This window comes from Rhamphochromis longiceps, linkage group LG5, assembly GCF_057381845.1.
Source record: "Rhamphochromis longiceps isolate RC_006_pf linkage group LG5, R_longiceps_female_GT1.1, whole genome shotgun sequence".
NCBI classification, from domain to species: domain Eukaryota; kingdom Metazoa; phylum Chordata; class Actinopteri; order Cichliformes; family Cichlidae; genus Rhamphochromis; species Rhamphochromis longiceps.
Window position 1 is genome coordinate 5,748,416 of NC_140561.1, and position 21,012 is coordinate 5,769,427.

The 21,012-nt window shown below is 40.2% G+C and overlaps 1 protein-coding gene across 2 annotated transcripts in view; it reads left to right on the forward strand.

Annotated features, from left to right (window-relative positions):
* phf2 (PHD finger protein 2) overlaps positions 1-19,630 on the forward strand; it is a 41,509-nt gene extending 21,879 nt beyond the window's left edge. The window contains exons 9-22 of one of the 2 annotated variants that reach the window (XM_085405533.1): positions 45-151; positions 1,340-1,431; positions 1,532-1,621; positions 3,494-3,847; positions 4,322-4,438; positions 5,837-5,952; positions 6,169-6,347; positions 7,885-7,952; positions 10,247-10,413; positions 11,244-11,530; positions 13,882-13,977; positions 14,067-14,176; positions 14,258-14,570; positions 17,032-19,630. In XM_085405533.1, the coding sequence (XP_085261659.1) occupies positions 45-151; positions 1,340-1,431; positions 1,532-1,621; positions 3,494-3,847; positions 4,322-4,438; positions 5,837-5,952; positions 6,169-6,347; positions 7,885-7,952; positions 10,247-10,413; positions 11,244-11,530; positions 13,882-13,977; positions 14,067-14,176; positions 14,258-14,570; positions 17,032-17,120 (2,185 nt within the window). In that variant the 3' untranslated portion in view covers positions 17,121-19,630. Of the gene's footprint in view, positions 1-44; positions 152-1,339; positions 1,432-1,531; positions 1,622-3,493; positions 3,848-4,321; positions 4,439-5,836; positions 5,953-6,168; positions 6,348-7,884; positions 7,953-10,246; positions 10,414-11,222; positions 11,531-13,881; positions 13,978-14,066; positions 14,177-14,257; positions 14,571-17,031 lie in introns of both variants that reach the window. The other variant, XM_085405532.1, reaches the window with a different exon arrangement.
* Positions 19,631-21,012: the final 1,382 nt, after the last annotated feature.

Sequence of the window (21,012 nt, forward strand, 5' to 3'; positions counted from 1 at the left end):
TCCGTGATGATGTTTAGCTGAAACCTTTTTTTTATCTTCCTCAGGGCATATGAAATTGAAAAACGGCTAAAGGTCAAAACTCTCACTCCTTTCCCCAACTTTGAGACGGCGTGCTGGTATGTGGGGCGACACCTCCTCGAACGATTCAAAGGTGAAGTCTCAAATCGCGTCGGTGTAGTTATAGACTCCGGCTTTGCGTGTGGTACTCTAATGTAAACACTCATCCTCGTTTCACTCGATATTTCTCCAGAGGAATGCGTGAATGCGGAGAAAACACAAACACTGTCAGAAATGCATCTTTTTTTCTGGGCTGCACATTCAGCATGTGGCTGCATGTCTGCAGCGCAGATGAGGAGCTGGATGCTCTAATATTATTTCAGTCATTAAATCGGTGAATCGCAGAGTTCACAGATGATTAGCTTCAAAAGGTTTGGCCCAGCTAGAATCACTTGCTCCATTACAAGCCTGTGTTTAAACTCCCTTCAGCTGGCGTGGCCCAACTGTTTATGTTTCCAGCATTTTCTGTGTATGTTCATGTGTTAAAACCAGATTGTGATTTTGTGTGGTGCACGCCACCTCCAAACTATAAAGCTCTGTCATTAATATGCCATTATTCTTTTGAAAAGCCACCTATTATGCTTTTCCTTATTTTCTGTCATATGTAGTATACGGTTCAGTCGTGGACACACATATTGAACGTGGCTTCAAATAATGAGTTCAGTGTATTTGCATGTAATCCTTCAGACGGCTCTCTCAGGCAGTGATTTTCTGCTCTCCTCAAAGATAGGAAATACACCCCAATATGGTAATCTCAGAAGCCCCACCCACTAGTTCTTTGTTTGTGAGGGGCAGCCAGTCACAGGAAAGTCGGTTTACAGAAACGGTGGCCTTAAAGGGAGAGGCTTGTTTCACACAGAGCTGCGCTAGGCTCAGCGTGAGATAAATAGGGATTGTGAGTCATGAAAAGCTGGTCTAGTAGAAGATAATATCCAGAGTAAATCAGCAAGATGATGGTGGCTTGCACCTTAAGAGCTTTAACATGCCGCTTGGCTGTGTTGGGGTTGATCTGCACGTCTGAATTAAGGTAACAGGACAGTGTTGTCTAAACACAAAGTCGCCCTGTTGATGGGAGTCCCTCTTCTGTACACTGAGGAGTGCAGTAGCTTTATCTTCTCTCAGCTGTTCTCCTGTTGATCAAAGGCTTATTTCAGTTAGATCCTGTAAATCTCGCCACCACTGGGAATTTACACTGTCCGTTGTGCCCTTTTTAACTGCAGTAGTCCCAGCTGCAAAGGCCACGATTCACTCAGTGATAAAATTTGCATTCTTTGCTCTGTAGGTTTACATAAAGCGAATAAGCAGCCAGCTCCATACCTGATACATGGTGCCAAAATCATCAATGGAGCCTTTAGAGCCTGGACTAAAAAGCAGGTATGGAGGCAACTAAATACAAAATAGAGTGTATCTAGTGTCATGTATCTGTCTATTTTCTTAGAAACTTTTTTTGTATTTGTTTTGTTTTTTGTAACAGGCTCTCCTGGAACATGAAGATGAGCTTCCAGAGAACATGAAGCCATCACAACTCATTAAGGATCTTGCCAAAGAGATCAGATTGTCAGAGGTATTTTTATTTCTAGGTGGTAATTTCATAGTTTTTTGGCTCCAGGAGAAATTAATGTTTCATATTATGACATATAGGAAACCATAGAGGTTTGTCTAGATGACGATGCCTTATTTTTGCTAATCAAAAAGCTTAATATTCATATTTGGTTTTTGCAAATTAACCCTTTCCACTTAGGCCTCTCCATAAACTCTCAAATGTCAGATTTGCAGAAAAATTAACATTTTATTGCCATCAAAGAAGGCTGATGTTCTGTAGATTATGAAGCCCTCGTCTTTCCGCTAATCTCAATGATAAAAAATACTTTACTAAATTTTTCTTTACTTTTAAAATTGGAACTTTCTTTTGGCAAAAAATTATTCTTTTGTTACATGTGGTAGCAACAAAAAGCAAACCAAATCTTAGCAGCTAACATTTAGCCAACAGCTAACATTTAGCTATCAGCTAAATGTTAGCTAACATTTAGCTGATAGCTAAATGTTAGCTAGCTTATCTAGCATTAAATACCATGTTAGTGCTATGAATAGCTGTTGTTCAGATAACTTGTTACTAAAAGATTAGCTTGCAACACACAGTGGCATTGTGTTTGCAACCAAATGGTGAATAGAAAGAATGTGTTTTTATGTTTTGTTTGTATCTCTTAGTTGAGCATACAGTTAGCCCAGTGGTTAAAGTAGGATTTGCCAGGTGGGGGTCCCTAGGTTCAGGTGTAGCAGAGACAACTACATCCTCCTATACATATATATAAACTCATGTTACGTTTGCCATTACAGGTGCTTTGTAACTTCTTGACAGTATAAAGCTGGAATTCTGCAGTTTTTACTAAAGAACATGATACACTTAAATCAATGACATCTTCTACAAGCGAGTCCTCCTACTTAGCAGCCATATTAAAAAGCATCTGAACACTAATATTTGCATTTACCTTGAAGCATTATTTAAATTAGCTTTCATTTTAAAGGTCAGCAAGACACACAAACTTTATGCATCGAATATTCAGAGAGTTTGCTCACTCTTCACACAGATGGGATTTTAAAAGCTTCTCCTCTGGTATTCATAAAACTTTCGTTCTATCTAAAATTCTCTCATAAGTTTCAGTTTAGACTTGAGGGTCCTATCTTTCTCTTACAGTGTCTCAGATTTTAAACCCACCAGTGACCAAGGATATCACAGTCTGCCCTGCATCAATCCAACATAGTTCATCACTGAAAACCAGAGCACAGCACTGCAAACGACCTGCTCTTAATATCTAGTAAAATATTGAGGAACATGGAATTATTGTCATTTAAAAAACATGTTGGAATATGAAACATCCCTATGTCAGCAACACATCATCTATAGATCCAGTATCTGAATAATAAAACTTTGAAATGAATTAGAACATTACATATAGACTTTAAAGTTGATCAAATGACACTTCCTGAGCACCTGGACCGCCTGGGAATCCCAGGTGCTGTAAGCTTTGGGCAGCACAGTGCTTAGGACTGTTGCCTCACAGCAAGAAGGTTCTGAGTTCAATTCCACCATCAGGCCGGGGTCTTTCTGTGTTGAGTTTGCATTTTCTCCCTGTGTTTGCGTGGGTTCTCTCTCTCCTCCCACAGTCCAAAGACATGCAGTTAGTGGAGCTGGGTTAACTGGTCACTCTAAATTGCCCATAGGTGTGTCTGTGTCGATGTTTTAGCCCTGAGACAGGTAATTTTATGTAGAAAATAAAGTGCAGTACCAGGTGACTACATTCTGAAGTGTTGTAAATGATCACACCAGTGATAAAGTTAAATAATAAAAACAAAATCCTAATTTAGGTTTAATGAACTCACAGAAGGTTTAACGGCAGGTTACAAAGTCAAAAGTTGACCTTGATTTCTTTTACAGAACACAACAAAAGCCATTAAAAGCGAAGCTCCAATTAAGGTACCAGTTGAGGAACCGTTGTCCACCCAGTCCGAGCCTGAAGAAGCCGTGTCTCCAGCACATGTCCCCTCACCCAGCAGAGAGAAGTCCAGAAAGAAAAGCTCAAAACCCCCTAAACCCCCTAAACCACCCAAGCCTCCCAAACCTTCAAAGACGCCCAAGCCTCCGAAGGTGCCAAAGGTCAAGGAAGGAGGAAAGAAGAAAGCAAAGTCAGCAAAGGAGTCATCACCACCTCCTAAACCCTCCAGTTTTGCTGCGCTGGAGTCCCATGCAAAGGACATTTTGAGTAAAATGGACCAGCCAAAAAAGCCTAAGGTGAGCATTTAGTTATGTTAGCACTTTTTTATAGAAATGATGGTTTCTAGTTTCATTGTAGGTCAACCGTTCTGTATCTGATTATGCTATGAAATGTTCAGCTGCTGCCTGCAGGCAGCTGTAAAGTGTTAGCATATATAACTGGCTGCACAGCTTCCCCTGCTAGTATGCATTAACTGGTGCACATGCTAAACAGGCTTTTTTTTAATCAAAGAAGTGCGTCTATGTCTACATAAGGGTGGCCGTTGCTCGGTCATATACCAGGTCATCGTTTTTTAACTGCAGAGGTGTAACATAACATCTGTGAAAATGATTGTATGTATAAGCATTGAATTAAGATTTTATAGATTAGACATGTGATACACAGTTCAGTTAAACTCTTTCTGCAGTTCCACTTTCTGCCTTTGCAGGGCAGAACAGTTTCACCGATTGATCGTTCTGTTATGTTTCTCTGTAATTGCTTTCATTTTCCAGGCTGTTAAGAATGTCCTGAGCATGTCTGAGAAGGAAATGTCAAAGCAGAACAATGTGGAAAAGTTTGATATCAGAGAGCAGAATAAAAACAAGACTGAAGCGAAATGGAAGTACAAGGTAAGTTTACCGGAGCTGTTATTTTAAACTAATGGTGGTGAAGACTTTCGCCTTGGCCTGCAACAGCCAATGCATTTGAAATTCTTTAGGCAATAAGCTATGAAGGTTGCAAGTTGAGCAGCTGAATAGAAAAAATGCAGGACCATCCAACAATGATTTGAACACTTCACTTCAAAGCAATCAGCCAAAGTAATGATGCGGCCCAAGTCGCACATTTGAGGCCTGCACCTCATCAGGGCTTCTCCAGAAACGTCCGCCCTCCCAGAGTTTACCTAATGGAATTACGCCATGTCCATATCCAGTGCATTCCATCTAAGTATTTACATATGCCCCCATCTCCTTTTAAAGCGTGTTGTATCGTTATTGTAGAACAACAGGAGGAAGTTTTTAGCGGGGAGAAAAAGAAAGTGTAATTTTGGTGAACGGAAGACATTAGAGGGTTTTAGTTTCTTGGAAAATACAGTGCCAAACTGCTGTGGAATGTATTAAACCCCTCCAAGGACCTCCATCCCACTGCTCGTTCACATCAGGCCAAACATTTACAGATGGGGAAGAGACCCCGTTAGACCTTTACCAAGGTCACTGACAACCACATCTTCACTTGTGATCACTGTTCATTTGTGCAGAGGCTCGCAGCTTCTCTGTTAGGTCTATAAAGCTCGTCGGTGTCGCACGGCAGTGTGAAATTTCTGTTTCAGATTACAGCGCGTAGGAAACAAAAACAGCTGAGGAGTGAATATTTGAAAATGTGAAAATGGATGTTCTTGGGTTGCAGTTAATTACAGTGTGATCAGTGGGGACTTTCATGGCAGTCGTTCTGCATTCCTCTATGTGGATTTGGTTTAGTGAAAATTGGGTCAGAAAATTTGACCTGTTGGGTTTAACATCATGAGGTACTCACCCTTTTAACAGCAAGGTTTATTTTAAGAGTTGATGAAACAGTTAATGACAGCGTCTTTTCTTTTCTTTTTTTAAATTCTGATTGTTTAACAGGTTTCCTAAAGTACACAAGGACTGAGAATCTTTATGTGCCAAGTTTTAGATCATTTCTTCATTTATACGATTACTTTTTTAAGTTCCAGTTAGCTACATTTACATTGAAGTGTAAAAATGAAGGCATGAGACAGAGGCCACATTTCCTTTAAACTTCAGCTAGAATCAAAACAGTGAGCTAAGAGAGGCTCAGATGCTCTGTAGAACTGAGGGAACATAGTTATATGCAATTAATCTTTCCTTTGAAATAAAAGTACAGAGTCGGTTTAAATTGGCATGAAGTGTTCTCATTAATGCAGTGAACCAGAAATAGCGACACCAAGATATCTGTCATCCTCTCTGTTCTTTAACATAACGCTGATTACTTTTAGCTTCTCTGACATTATTTTCCTTGGAATGTTGCAGAATAGTAAACCCGATTCCCTGCTGAAAATGGAGGAGGAATCCAAATTTGACAGAACACTGCTGTCAAGCAATAAAGACAGATTCAGCTTTACTATGTCTCACAGGAAACTGCTGAGGTATGTATGGAATGGCTGCGATCGCCACGTAAATGTTCGACTTCAGGTCTTTGAAGAGACGAGCACGCCAGCTTTCTCATGTGGTGTATTTTGGTGATTGTAGAGCCATGTGGCTATCAGCAGCATATCCATTAGAGCTAATTCAAGGACTTCTCGCTGCGAGCGCCTGGCTGAGCCTCGTATCACTCCCTTATTGTCCTGCGGTTTCATTTTCAGCTCCAAGACCCTGAAACCTCAGACCAACTCAAGTGTTTTTGGATCATTACAAAACCTAAAAGAGGACAAAACCAAGCCAGTGATAGACGAGTATGAGTACGTCTCAGATGAAGGCGAGCTGAAGATTGACGAATTCCCCATCAGACGGAAAAAGAACACTGTTAAGAGAGATCTTTCCTGTGAGTATTTTGGGCTTATTTGGTTCGTGTTTCAGTTTGTTTAAATTATCAAGTTAGACTGGGCAATTTTCAGAGTATCGGCTTCAATGCGTATGTATCAAAAAGTGCCAAAGATTTACTCAGCGATATACTCTTGATCTGGTATTTCCTGTTCTAAATTAAAAACATGTTTAGGGGCGTGTTTTAGCTCTGTAAAATGATTTTTTAAGACAGATGCATTAAACAGTTTGGTTTATTTTTGTACATAAATAATGGTTAAACCATTCTGACATTTCAGTTTTTGCTTAACATCTGGAAAAAAAAAAGCTTTGTTTGAGAGATTAAGAACTGTGACAACATCAGCCTACACGGCACAAAGCATCACTGCTGTTTTGATTGCTGACCTAACTGTAAAATGACTACTTTTTTAATGACATAGTTATCAGATGATTGACTAAATTTTCAGTAAAATTACAAAAAAGAAAGAAAATCTCGGCAATTCAAGTCGAATTACTTGCATTTACATAATGTGTTGTTAAAGAAGAGCAAGCCCTGTTTTGTCACGAGTTAGTATATACAGCTCGTTTGTGACTGTAGCTGAAGGAAATTCAGCTAAAGACGAAGTATGAATAACAAAAGTGTCCACTTTAACTCTAAAAATCTCTAACTTGTGGTAGCACGAGTTACCACAGCGTTGTTGTTAGTAGGGATGGGTATTGTTTAGGTTTTATGTTTAGCTGTTTTCCACTTTTTCTTTGGTCATTTTAGCCTTTTTGGCCAGGGTGAAGGGAGCATCTGCCATCAAACAAGAAGACAGCTGCATGTAGCCATGATGATGTTTGCTAGTTCACATTAATGTAATAACGTGGTTAGCCTACTCAACGTAAATTACACACGAACAACGTTAAGCTACTCACGCAGAGAAGAACGGCTGCTGCTGCATCATCATCCTCATCATTTCTGCTACCTGGCAGGGCTAGGGGCCAGGACTCTGCTCTTCGGGTTTTTGGGGATGTTGCTAACTCCGGGTCCGATAACAGGCACCACACCCGCAGTAGATGTGCTCGGTGTGAGGTCTCGCAGCAAGCTATCAAATACGGCGCATTTCTCGGCTTTTAACAAAATGCTATGCGTCGCCAGGTGTTTCATCAGATTCGAGGTGTTACCTCCTTTGCACAGTATCAGCTTGTTGCAGGCTGCTGAGTTTGCATCTTTTGCTGTGAAGTACAGCCAGACTTTTGACCACTTTGCCTTGGTCATTTTTAATCTGCTCTAAAAGAACATACGTACCTGGCCCCGCCTACTATGCTTGCAAAGGTAAAATGATTGGCTAGAATCCAAAGTGTATGACATCTCAGGGAAAAAAAAGCATCGAAATAAAGCACCGAAATGTGCGCTGCTTTTCGGTCTGGTTACTACCGTTTATGTCAGAACCGGTGCCATAATGGCACCGGATACCGGTACCCATCCCTAGTTGTTAGTCTTATTGGAAGACTAGTCTTAAAATGTTACTAATTCCGATGTTATGGTGCTGATTGTTACATTTGTTTTTCCCTAGTTTTATCAGACATCAGAGAACCTATTCAGCCAGCCAAAAAAACAAAGTTTCAACCCTCGGTGACTAAGGTATGTACGACATCACCTGTATCTGCTATTCCCAAACGTTGGAACACTGAGGCCCAGCTTGAAAATCGTCAGCCTCCCACCGTTAATGAGAAAAATAATCAATACAAAATTAGTGCTTACATTTTTGTTTAGGTTGATTCTCATAAACAGTTGTCCTTTTGCAAACTGCAGTAAGATGTAAGCTCCAGTTCTGCGCCTTTGTTTTATTATATTTGATGACATTTTACACTAAGCTTTAACATATGAACATCAGTATTTATGAGACATTCAAACAGAATGACAAAATGTAAAAATTTATATTTTATACTTATTTATTATTTGTAAAATAACTTTCACTGCCCACCTACAGTAAGTTCTATGTGCTGATGAAGCATACTAATAATTCCAAAAAATAATACACACGACCTGTGTGGTGGAATCACTTTGGACAGACGCGCACACTCGATAAATGTAAAGTTTTTGCACTTAACAGAGAATTTAATGTTTTGGCGTTTTATCCATAAAACTTAAGCAGTTATGACGTTAATGTGATGCATAAACAGACTGTGAAAAAATTCTGCAGTGCTCCTTTAACTCAGAGGCGGAGACTTCCTGTGCTGTGGAGCCACACACACTGATGAGAGAAAGAGCTGTGGCATGAATGGAGGAAGAGGAAGAAAAAGCCTAGACCAAGTTTACTAATGAGAGGTCACTAGAACCCATATCACAGCCTTGATCTGCAGTTTCCCCGGATATTTCAAATTCTGTGTTGTTGTGATGCCATGCCACTCATTTAAATACATATTAAAATGAAAGATTATAAATAGATGTTAAAACTGAATTTTGTCTTTTTAATGAAAAAATTATATTTTTGAATTTAACATGTTTCAAAGAAGCTGGGACGAGAAAACAGAAGACTGAAAAAAGGACAAAGAACATTTTAGCTCTAATGTGATTAATTAGGAACATTTTTATTTAATCACACTGGATATAGGTAAACATAATGACTCCATATTGTAGTGGTTCATACAACATGTGACACGACACCATCCACTGGGAGCATTTGGTATAAAAACCTGTTAAATGAAACGTGTGTATACTATTCCTGCTGTGACAGAGCCGTGCAAAGAAAGTAGCTTAAACATTTCTGGTAAAATAGAAGATATGAAGAGGTTCATCACGATGAGGAGGACATTTGATTTAAGGCTTCTTTTTGTGGTTCATGCAATTAATTATTGATTAAGAGAATATAAAATAATCTATGTAGCAAAGGGACAAGACTGAAAACCAGTGTTAGATTATCACTATCTGAAAGCCCTCAGCCAGCAAGGCTTTAAGAAGAAGTTTAAAGACCCCCACACAACGAAGGAATCAGATACTCTGCCTTCTTTTCTGCGTCTGAGCTCCAAAAGACTAAAGTAGAAAGTGTTGCTCATGCTGCCTTCTGATGGCATGAGAAGCATGAGTGCACCTGTGAAGGCACCAATAATACTAAATGATATGTTCAGGTTTAATAAAAACACATGCTGCCATTTAGGCAACAAAATATTCAGCCGAGGCCTTACATGTTTTAGCAAGACAGTATCAAACTGCTTACTGTACACACTCCAATAGAACAGAACCACAGAAGAAGAGCCCTGATGCTAAAGTGGCTGGGTGACAGTCCACATGTGTCCCCCACTAACTATTGGCATTTCATGAAATGATGTCAAAAGATAATTTAACACTAAAGCAGCTGGTGTCGTCCTAAATCTCTGTAGTGTTTTACAAAGAAAGTTGAAATTTTAAAAAAGCACGGCGGCATTAAAATAGAGCTGTTAGATAAACTGTCACTATTAACATTAAAATGTGGGTTTTTCATTCACAAATCTATTCTTCGAAACGAGGTTGTAGTTCCATACTGGATCAGCAGATGGAAAAAGTGGGCAAATATCCCAGGGGTCCAGTCCTGAGGGGCTGCAAGTGCCCTACATTTGCTTAGAGTGTCTTTGTGTGGGGTAAGGTTAGTAAATGAGAATGTAGTCGACAGCAGAAGAATCAAATATCAATATTGCCTGTTTTTGCATCGTTCTAAAAACATTTATGTTAAAGTGAATAACTAAAAAGGGGGCTGACGGGGGCAGACGGCTCATTTGTGCCCTGGGGCCTCCTACTGAGACTTTCTGGCGGCAGTCCTATGATAAACAGTGAGACTGCAGTAAAGAAGCCCTTACAAGAAAAGCGAACATGGATTTTCCTTTTTTTGCCAGAAAAGGAAAGAAACTTGAAGTCTCTCTCATATCTCTTTCCTGTACGTTCACTTCCTTCAACACCAGAGCACAGACTCCTCAGATGAAGAGACGCTGCACATAGACACGGAGGCCAAGCCTGAGGTCAAAAGTCGCAATTCCAAGGTGAAGAAAAAGAGCGGCAGCGCCGCAGGAATTCTGGACCTGTTGCAGGCCAGCAAGCAAGTGGGTGGCATCGACTACGGCACCAACAGGTAGACTAACCTAACCCCGATGTCAATTTTCTGCTGCATTCCCATCAACACCAACAGAACTTGGACTTCTAAACTCATTTGAGTTAGAGTACATGCGCAGCATTAATCTCTAAATGGCTCCCGCTGGACCCCCTTTTCCTTCAGTAAATGAATTTTAGCTCTTCTTAATGGACCGAGGCACTGACAAACAAATGGCCTACTCAGCGGCGACGTAATTGGATGAAAAAGCTGAATTTTACAGCTTCGCTCAGAGCTGAAAAATCAGCTAGCGGCTGGAGCAACAGTTTACACCGATTCTGTCAGCAGTTTGTGTTAAGTCAGTGTTTGTTTCATCCCGTGTTAATCTATCAAACGCTGCGTGGCTCCAGGCTCTTCCCTTTGCCTTTTGCTGTTTGCGAGCTCTTGATGGTCTATTTCCACCACACTGAAAGCTACAAATGAGCAATGAAAGAAAGAAAGAAAACATTGATGAAATATGTTAATTTCTCACATCGTTGGTGCTTTGAAGAGGGGCTGAAGCTTCATTATAGCGGTGTGTGATAGTCGCTTTGTTTCTTGTGGCAGCTCAGCAGGTGATAGCTTAATGGGTGTGTGGATTCATTTTGGGAGCGATGTCTTAAAGAGGATATTTGTTTTTGACAGTTTTCCTTCCTCTTTGTTCCACTGAGGCACAGTTTGTAATCTAGCTTACACCGAGATCTGGTTCAGAGCCTTCTTCAGTTCTTTCTTTCTTTCTTTGACCTCTGCCAGCGTGTTGACCACCATGTAATGGCTGTGTTGTTGTGTATTTCTTATTGACATACTTACAGTCAGCCACCTGCATCTCCCAGCACACAGGAGGCCATTCAGGGCATGCTGTCCATGGCCAACCTGTCGTCTTCAGAGAGCTTGCAGCAGCCGTGGAGCAACAGCCAGGCCAAAAACAACGGCCAGTCGAAGAACAACTCGCACAGCTCGCAGGCCGGCAAGAAGGCCGGCAGAGGAGGAGGCGGAAACAACAGCAAGCGGTCGACTAAACGTCTGCCAAAGAAACCCAGGAAGAGCAGCAGTATTGAGAGTCTAGATTATGACGACGACCAAGATCACATGGATGCGTGTTTCAAGGACTCGGATTACGGTAAGCGACAAATGCCAACTTGTTGTTGTTTCCTCATTTTCCTGTCATCGTGGGCAGGGTGGGGTGACGGCGGTAACGAGTGTCATTTTTCCATGATACTGGTGCTGGTCAAGTTCCAAAGCATTCCCTGTTTTGCCCTATTGTACCCAGGATGTGTTTTTTTCAGCTACAGTGTACTTTATGAATTTATAAGTCACACCTACCTATTGTCTGGGCAGAATCACAGGAAACCAAGAAAATGCTGAAAATGAGACAAAAACACGAACTGAAAAGATAGAGTGTGTTTCTGGATGGCTGTCTTTCTAAGCTTAGACCATCAGAGTGATGAAACTAGGTAAACATTTCATATGCTGGAGTCTTGGGATTGCATTAACCTCAAAAATGTCTCCAAAAAAACATGCATGTTTATGTGTGCTCCTCCCCCTACACACAGAGTGGAGCAGGAAGCCGTCACTCTAACAGAAAACACCTTTTAACCAAAATATTAAAACAGCTCATCCAAACAACCTCTCACTCAGCGCTACACCCGATTACACCCACCAGCTTTGAAGGGCGTAGGATGAATGACTTCGGAGAGCAGACGTAAAGAGATTTCTCTAATTAGAAGTGGGATAACTTTAATCATGGTAAAACATTCTTGTAATCAGGATCAGGAATGGGAATGTGTATCAGGATGTTGTCATTGCGTCTGTTAGCTTCAAAGAGATGGTTTGCAAAATGTAAACAAATACACGCTTTAAAAACGAGCTTCATGAAGGTTTGTACTGGAACTGTTCTGTTGTTCGCCTTCATATTAATGCACCAATAATTGTCTTTAAGCATTACATGAAAAGTAGCTCCACACAAGAGACTGAGAATTGCTTTGAACTGAATAACTGTTTGGCTAAGTGGAAAAACAGATATTCAGACATAATCAGACTTTAGTTTTGATACAAAGGATTTAGAATCAGAAGATCCTAAAAGTAACTAAAGGCACGGTGACTGTGTCCACAGACAGTAACCTGTGCAATTGTTTCAGTGAGAGAATCACATCCATGTTTACTGCAGAGCTCCCCGAGAGCCTGAAGATCACAGATATCAGCACTGATTTCTTCACATTATCCGACTCTTCTGATGACGCACGATGACATCGTCAAAGGCTTTGCATTCAGGAACATTTTTCTGAAATTGTTCAGCTATTTGAAGATGCATTTTTTTGAACTTTTTTACTATTAAGGAGCTCTGCCTCTACAAGGTGCTCTTTGTTGGACCCAATCTGACAATTTTAGGACGTGTCCGTGGCATCAAAACCAGTTGAACACTTTTAAGAGTGTAACCCTCAATCATTTTGAATCATATTTTGTAGGATTTGTTGGAAAAACTAAAAATGAAAAGACTCCCTCACTGAGATTTCTCACGTTTTGCTGTTTCTAAATGCATAAATCTAAAACACAGTAGTTGCAATGTCTTTATATTTTATCATTTATATTTATTTGGGTCTTAAAGGACCTTAAAACACATTTTTGTTACATTATTATTTTTATATATTTTTTAAATTGCAGTACTTTTAGTGGTTCACTATTATTTTATTGCGCTTTTTTGTTTCTTTTTGTTTTCTACATCAATAAAGTTGAATGTGCAGGAGGGCTGATTTATTCAAAAACTAAAAACAGTGCAGCTGATCGGAGCTCTGTGAGTTCAGTCTGGTGTCATTTTTCAAGCGCATGAATGAGAAAATAATGTATCTGCCATGTCTGATCCTCACTGCTGCTAACAGGTGCTTTAAAAACAAATTGGCCCCTTATGTATCTGCTTGTGGAGCTTAATTTCTCAATTTGGCCTGGAGCTTTTCATTACGTGTACGTGACACGGGCTTATGTTTACTTTTCGTGCGTCTCTTTGGGTTTTTTTTGCTCCAGTTTATCTTTTTTTCCTGCAAAATGCTTTCCCTGTGAAGCCCATCCAAACACAGCTGTTTGGAGCCTCCTAGCTTGTTAATAAGCGATTAACACGCGTTCCAAACGGTTATTTTACAAGCTTTTTGAACTTCTAATTGGTCCAATTAGTTGTTCTTAGCACGAACATTCTCGCTCTAAAATCCCGAAGCTTCTCCCGCAGACTGGCACTCTGCTCTGCTTTTATAAACAGGTCATTTTTTATCTTGATCATCCAATTATCAGATATTAAAAGGTCTAGATTGGAATGGCTGCACTGTGAACCGACAGTCAACAGCTGCTTTGCAGCTGCACCGCATGCTGCCACCTCCTCCGTTTTACAGAAAACTGAAGTAATTGCAGCTTTTCTTTGCAACTTCTCAGCAATGAGCTAACATGCATGACATGTGAGTAATCTGTTCCACGTTTCGATTTTAGTTTACCCCTCGCTGGAGTCCGAAGAGGATAATCCTGTGTTCAAATCGAGATCAAAGAAACGGAAAAGCAGCGACGACACTCCGTACAGCCCCACAGGTGAACACTGGCATTGTTTAAGAAGCATCTTGGCTTCAGAGTTTTATGAAAGAAATATGTTCTAAACCCCAATATGGATGTCCTGGCAGCCCGTGTAGGACCATCAGTTCCCCGACACGAGCGGCCAGCCAGAGATGGAGCCCGGGTGGCGTCCATAGAAACAGGCCTGGCTGCGGCTGCAGCAAAGCTTTCCCACCAGGTAAATTACTTACACTGTATTCTTACACAACTGTAGATATTTCTGATCATTTTGCTCAAACAAAAAATGATGTGTCAAAAGGAGGAACAACAAAAAACCAAGAAGAAGAAGAAAAGCACCAAAAAGAAGGCGCTAGTAATAGAGGAGCCCCCGAAAATCTCTCAGGACAGTAGCTCGCCGGAGCACAATCTGGACTCCCAGGACGGCAGCCTGACAGACCACGAGTTCAACACTGGAACGGTCAAGTCACCGGGAGGGCCGCAGCCCATGGCACCCGGGGTCTTCCTCAGCCAGAGACGGCCGTCCATGTCCTCTCCCAACAGCACCAACTCCACAAGCACCAACAGCAGCGGCATGGCGAAGGGTGACCGTGTGGGCTCAGCAGACGCCAAAGGTGAGCACGTGTACAGAGTGTGGAGTGTGCAGAAGAAAATACACAACGGATGGTCCCGTCATCCTCAGAGCAACTGTCACTGGTTGTTGGTCCTGCAGAAACAGACAGAACTTTGTGCCTCACAGTGATGACTTCTAAATATATTTCCCTTTAAACCATTGCAGTGTATGTTATGAGCAATTTAACGCCAATGTAACAGTGTGTTTCCGAGAGAGGAAAAAAGGAAAAGCATAATAGGTCCCCTTTAAGCACAGGCACGGCTATTTGTTTGTTAGAAAATTTCAAATGCTGCGTGTAACGTCTTTAAAGCTTTAGTAATCTGTGGGATTAAGATTTCACTTCCCGTGAATAAATTTGAATCACTCGCCTTCTTTACACAGAGATTCTTGTAGCAGCTTTTCAGTAATGGAGCAGTAATGAATGAATATCTAATGGCTTTTAAATTGAGCAGTTTTTCAGGGAAATGAATGTTTTCCATCTTGCCAAATGAAAGTTCTTTCCAGGATTTTTTTTTTTTTTTACAATTTCTAAAGCTTCATCCGGACTAGTAATCAATAATAATTAGCAAATAACAGTTTGGTTTGGCGGCCGCTGCTCTTTGAGCATGCAAAGTGCAACCTATTGTAATGAGAGACAGTTGTGTGAACTGTTGTGAACTGCCAATGATGGATACTTAGAGGGAGTGACTCCCTCCTCCAGGAAATGCGTCTCACTTAAAGGTTTTCTAGGGATCCTTTTAGGTAGCTTCTCGTTAATGCATTGCTTTTTAATTTACATTTGCATGTGGTTCTTCCCGCCAGTATTGAAATGACATTTAGACATGTTATTTAACAGAATTTTAAACGATCTGTCTTGTTCCCCTCTGCTGGCCACAACACAACATGCTATAATTTGGCATTAACTTTTAAAAGTGCCCATTTTGTCAGAATAGCAGGCGCACTGGCATTAACTAAAATTAGCCAGAAGAAAGATGCCAAAGCACAAACAGTCCCACTGCTGCAAATCCCACTTGTTGTTTACTGTAGTTATCCCCTCGTGGCCCATTCAGCCAAGTTTGGCTTGATTAGACAAACACTTAACGCAGCAGCGAGCTGCATGATCTGAGTTTGCATGCTGCCTAATGTTACTAGCAAAGTAGTAATATTACAAATGCAAATGCTTATATAGCACTTTTCTACCTGAGCACTCAGTAAAACTAGTCTCATTCATGCAGGCACTGTGTGCTACGCTTTGTGTCTAACAAGCGTCAGAGAACAGCTTGGGGTCAGTATGTTGTCAAGTATAGTTGGTATGTAGACTGCAGCACCCAGAGGTAAAGTCAACGATGACCTCTTTACCTCCTGAGCTACAGCCACTCCTGTGTGTTTAACGGTTATAATGTTTAATATAAACGTTGGCGCTGGCACGGCTGGCAGCCTTAACCCAATTTTCCTCGGGATGAATAAAGTATGATCAATCAATCAATAATACAAACATGACATTAGTGATTGACTCCATTACTAACCCACATGTGGTCTTTTGCTGCTGTAACCATCTGTTTCAAGGTTTGACATGGCGTGGGTTCAGAGATGCTCTTCTGCTTGCCTTTCCTGTAGTGAGGGGTTATTTGAGTTGCTGCTGCTGTCCTGTCCGCTCAGAGCAGTCTGGCCATTCTGACCTCTGCCCTTAACAAGGCATTATTATCAGTATAATTGTAGGGTCTTTACCGGCAAATATAAAGCGTCTGGAAGCGATTGTGGTTGTGATCTGGCGCTATTTAAATGAGATTGAACTGAATTGCATTTTCACCCAGAGAACTGCCACCAACTGGATAGTTTCTCTGTTTTGAGCCATTCTGTGTTAGTGATGGTTGTATGCTTGTGAGGGGAAATCCCAGTAGGTCAGCAGTTTCTCAGACCAGTCCATTCAGAGGCACTTAAATCACCTTTCTTTCCCCTTTCTATTTGGACTGAACTTCAAAAGGTCATGTGGTGACATGTGACTGTGTAATTAGATATTTGTCTTTCGTAGCTGGACCGGACATTCCTAACAAAGTATGCGGTGAGCGTAAGTCTTTCCACTGTCTGTTGGACACAAGCAAAAGTCTGGAACAACATGTTCAGACAGTGTTGATGAAAAATCACTATCTTCCTGTTAAAAGGGAGTTTTTCCTTCCCACTGTCGCCAAAGTGCTTGCTCATAGTGGGTCATATGATTGTTGTATGTATTATTGTAGGGTCTACCTTACAATATAAAGCGCCTTGAGGTGCTGTTGTTGCCCTGTGGGGCTCCTGTTGGGTATGAGTATGTTAAACATGTTTTTGCTATTAGACCAATGAACATGTTCCAGCATAAAGGCCACTAAGCTAGCAAATATTGGTGCGAACATGTCAGGATGTATTACTTTGTTACATTTTTGGAAACAAAATGTTGTAAGCTGGCTCGGCATCTTACCTCTTGTCTTTTCTTGTCTTTCCTGCAGCTAAGCGGCTAAAGAAAGGCATGGCAACAGCCAAACAGAGACTTGGAAAGATTTTAAAGATCCATCGAAATGGAAAGCTCCTTCTGTAGCATGCAGCGGACTGTCGTAGGACTGGGAATTCACGAGCTGGGTCCCATCCCAACCTCACCCCCCCGTTCACCGATTAAAGCCAACGACGTGGAAAAGAGATAAAAGACTGAAACGAGATGGGAGAAGAAGAAAATCATGCATTTTTGAATTTCTAAGAAGAACATCAGTCAAATAGGTTTTTGCCTCTACTTATACTTTATAACTTTCAGATATTAAAAGTGTACAGAACCTACTATAAATATTTTTTAAGAGAACATGTCTCATTTTACTACAGCTGTGAGTTTATCAGGGGTTGCTAAAACATGAAGTAGAATTACATTGCAGTCATTCCAAGATTTGTGAAAGTATCCCTTGCATGTATTCAGTTGCATGTGCGCTTGGGTCAGGGTTTTTTTTTGTTTGTTTGTTGGTTTGTTTGTTTTTGAGGGTTATTTCCTACTAACTGGATGCGGCTTATCATTGCCACGCTCGATTGAACTGGGAAAATTCACCTCCTCCTTTCCCAACGTCCTCGTGTTTGATCAGAATCGATTAGCGCGCGTGCGTCTCTGTCGGCGGGAACCTTTGTTCGTTTGTGCCGAGCCGTGGATCGCAAATGAGGAGCGACTATAAAGCACAAAAAGCGAATCGCGGGCAGCGCCGTCCAGATGTTTGTCAAAGCGAACGCAGTCAGACGGAGGAGGACCGGCCATAGGATTACTGACACTACACGGCGCTGATGATAAGCCTCATCCACGTCACGTCTGCGGTTACATGGGGATACTTTCTCTCTTCTTTTGCTTTCCCAGGCAGCACCGACAACATAGGCGCATCTCTGCATTTTTATAGCTTCACACATCACAGTATATAGAATGTAGCTTGTACATAGCCTTTTAAATTACTACTTTTTGTATCCTTTCCCCTTAAGGCTTCATTCAGCATTTTTACCGGTTTTGCTAATAAGAATAAATGAATAAAAGTATATATATGGATATACACTATAGTCCTAATTTTTATTTGTATTTTTTTTTAATAACAGAGGTTCACTTTTATTATTATTAGTATTATGTTGTCATTAGACGTAAAGGTGTTGCCTGGAAAACAATCGAAGACACGATACATTTTATTGTCATATGGCCTTACATACACAAAGCTAATTGTATTGTGATTCTGTCTGAACGAGAGACGAAGCTTTGAGGGAAAATTACATAAAAGGATTAAAAAAAGCAACACTTAAAGTTTCTATGACCAGCCTCTTGTTCGAGTTCTAGTATCCTGAAGGGTTTTGGAGTTATTTTACTAGCACCTTGTGAAGTGTTTATGTGTCAGTGATGTAATTTATTAATGTTTGTAGCTTTTTTATACTTGTACAATTCTAAAGAGTTTTTGTTTTCTTTTGGTTTTGGATATTTCATCAAGTTGTGAATTTACCCTTTACTTTTTGTTGCTTTCTTTTTTAGGCGTTTGTGTATTTGGGGGGCGCCACGGACATTTGACACACTAGAACCCACGTTGGCAAACTTTTTTATCTACACCCTGTCTCCAACCATTTCCAATGTGACATGATTATCATTACTATTGTTGATATTATGGTTCGAAGCAGCCGCGTCCACACCTCCATCACACCTCGGGTTGTGTTTTTTTCCACGTTATTTTGGTCAGGACATTTTCGACATGGTCTCAGTGCGCTCTGCTTTCGTCTCCGAAACGCTCTGATCAAACACTCTTTTCAGGTTTTTATTTTGTACAATACGTGTGTTGCTTTGTTGTGGTTTATTTTTGTATGTCCGACCTATTAAATGCATCCACTGTGCCAGGACAGTGAATGATACCTGTTGTAGCTGTCTTCCCTTACTGTTCTTCACAGTACTACCAAGTATTTACAATCCTTTTTGACCTGAAATATATTTTTCTGTATTTAGACGATTCTGTTGGAGATCATAGCTCACTTTTCTAAGACATGGAGAAATGGCAAATTCAACTCCGAGGAACAAACATATTGTTGTTGAATGATATGATTGTCCGCCTTGTTTACTTTTGCAATACAGTTACTGTGGAAAACCTACTTTGTAATGTGTTCCTGTCCCACCTGCGTTGTGACAGTTTGTGTGGTGAACACTAAACATGGTTTCTTTTTGCTTTCCTGCTTGACACTGTCCTGCTTAAAAGTCAAATCCAGCACTACGCACATCATCGGGCTCTTGGACTCCTCCCACAGCTCTAGCCGAGTCATTAATTAAAACCAGGCCAAAGTCAACACCATTAAAACTGTATTAACTTAAAAAGCGCTCCAAAGCAGTCCGACTTTTTTCACAGCAGGTGTGGCTGCGGTTAAATGTCCTGTGGGCAAGAAGTGAAGACGCAGAATGTGCTCAGTGAAGAGAGCTACATCAAACCTTTACTGCCTCGCGACGTTTGACGTTGTTCTTAAATCTGCAGTCAGACAGTCAAGAGTGGAGCAACAGCGAGTCTGTGCCACTAGATGGAGTCAAAAAATGTGTCTATGGAGAGGAAGCTTTCAAGTCCAGCACATGGAGAAATACAAGAAATAGGTGCCGATTTTTACCAGCAGAGAGGATGTTAGTAAAAATGGTTGCGTTAATTACTCTTCAGAGTATATATATATATATATATATATGTAATTTTTTAAAAATATGTTTTTGTATTTTCCAAATTATAGAATATATATACAATTTTAAAAAAGGTCTAGATAATTCATAATGATAGGATTATTGATGCAATAATACTATTGTAGAATTAAAGAAATCTGAAAAAATACATATATTTATTTATTTACACTTACGTATTTATTTATACAAACATCATACATCATATATATATATGGTGTATGATGTTTGTTTCTTGAGGATGAGGATTTAAAGGTGAACTTACTGATGTCTGTGCCACATCTGAAAGTAACTGTAGACTTTTATGATTCATTGTTTTGAGATTTGAAGCTAAATGGGTTTTTTTTTATTTGTTTGTTTTATTTTCAGTTTTCTGCTTGATTAAAAAAATACTTAGTTACAGTTTGTGTTGTAACTAAAAAAAAATAAAACTGTGGCTTTGCCTTCTGGAAGAAAACCCTGAAGAAAACCATGTCCTACATATGATATTTCCCCCACAGATGTGAACAAACACTAATAGTTAAGTTGTAGTGAAGCCCTGAAACAACAATGATTATTCGTGTGTAGGGCAGTAAAATGACTGGAAATGCTATCAGTTATTCTGTTATTTTCTTTTAATGTAAAATCTTAAAAAGTTGTATTGTTAAACTACAACTTAAAAGTAAGTAGAATTCTTAAACTGAGTAAAGGTCAGTAAAAATACTAGAAAAATATTGGCTGTTAGCTGATGTGATCACTGTGGCCTGGTTTTGTTTTAAGAATAAATTTGCACTGTTAAACAGAAAAGTAACTAAAACAGTCAAGTACATGTAGTGGAGTAAAATTACTGATGGAGAAATGAAGGATTCAAATAAAAACACAGCAGTGATAATTGGCAGATGACAGGATGTGCTTCATCTGAAGGCTTCACCATTCAAGGTAAACATTTTTCATTTCATTTCACATTTGGCTGACAGTGGAGTTTTGTTTTTGCTGCTGTACAGTTTTTACATTTTCTCATTTTTTAACAATGTGTTGAAAACATTCGCTGACAGCACCAGATCCTTTCTTTGGATTCTCACCGTAAACATTCTGCACCAAACTTCATATTAACCAAATTTTTCTCACCGAGAAGGAAAGAAAGCCGATCTCAAAGAGAAGGAGCGACTTAACCATGAATGAAGGCATCATAAGAAAATTAATCAGCACATTTAAAACAAGCGTCTCCAACAAAAATAAGTCAATGGACTCTTCATTTGCGTAATTACACACTGATTGCAGTAATAGGAAAGTTGGGCCCTCGTAC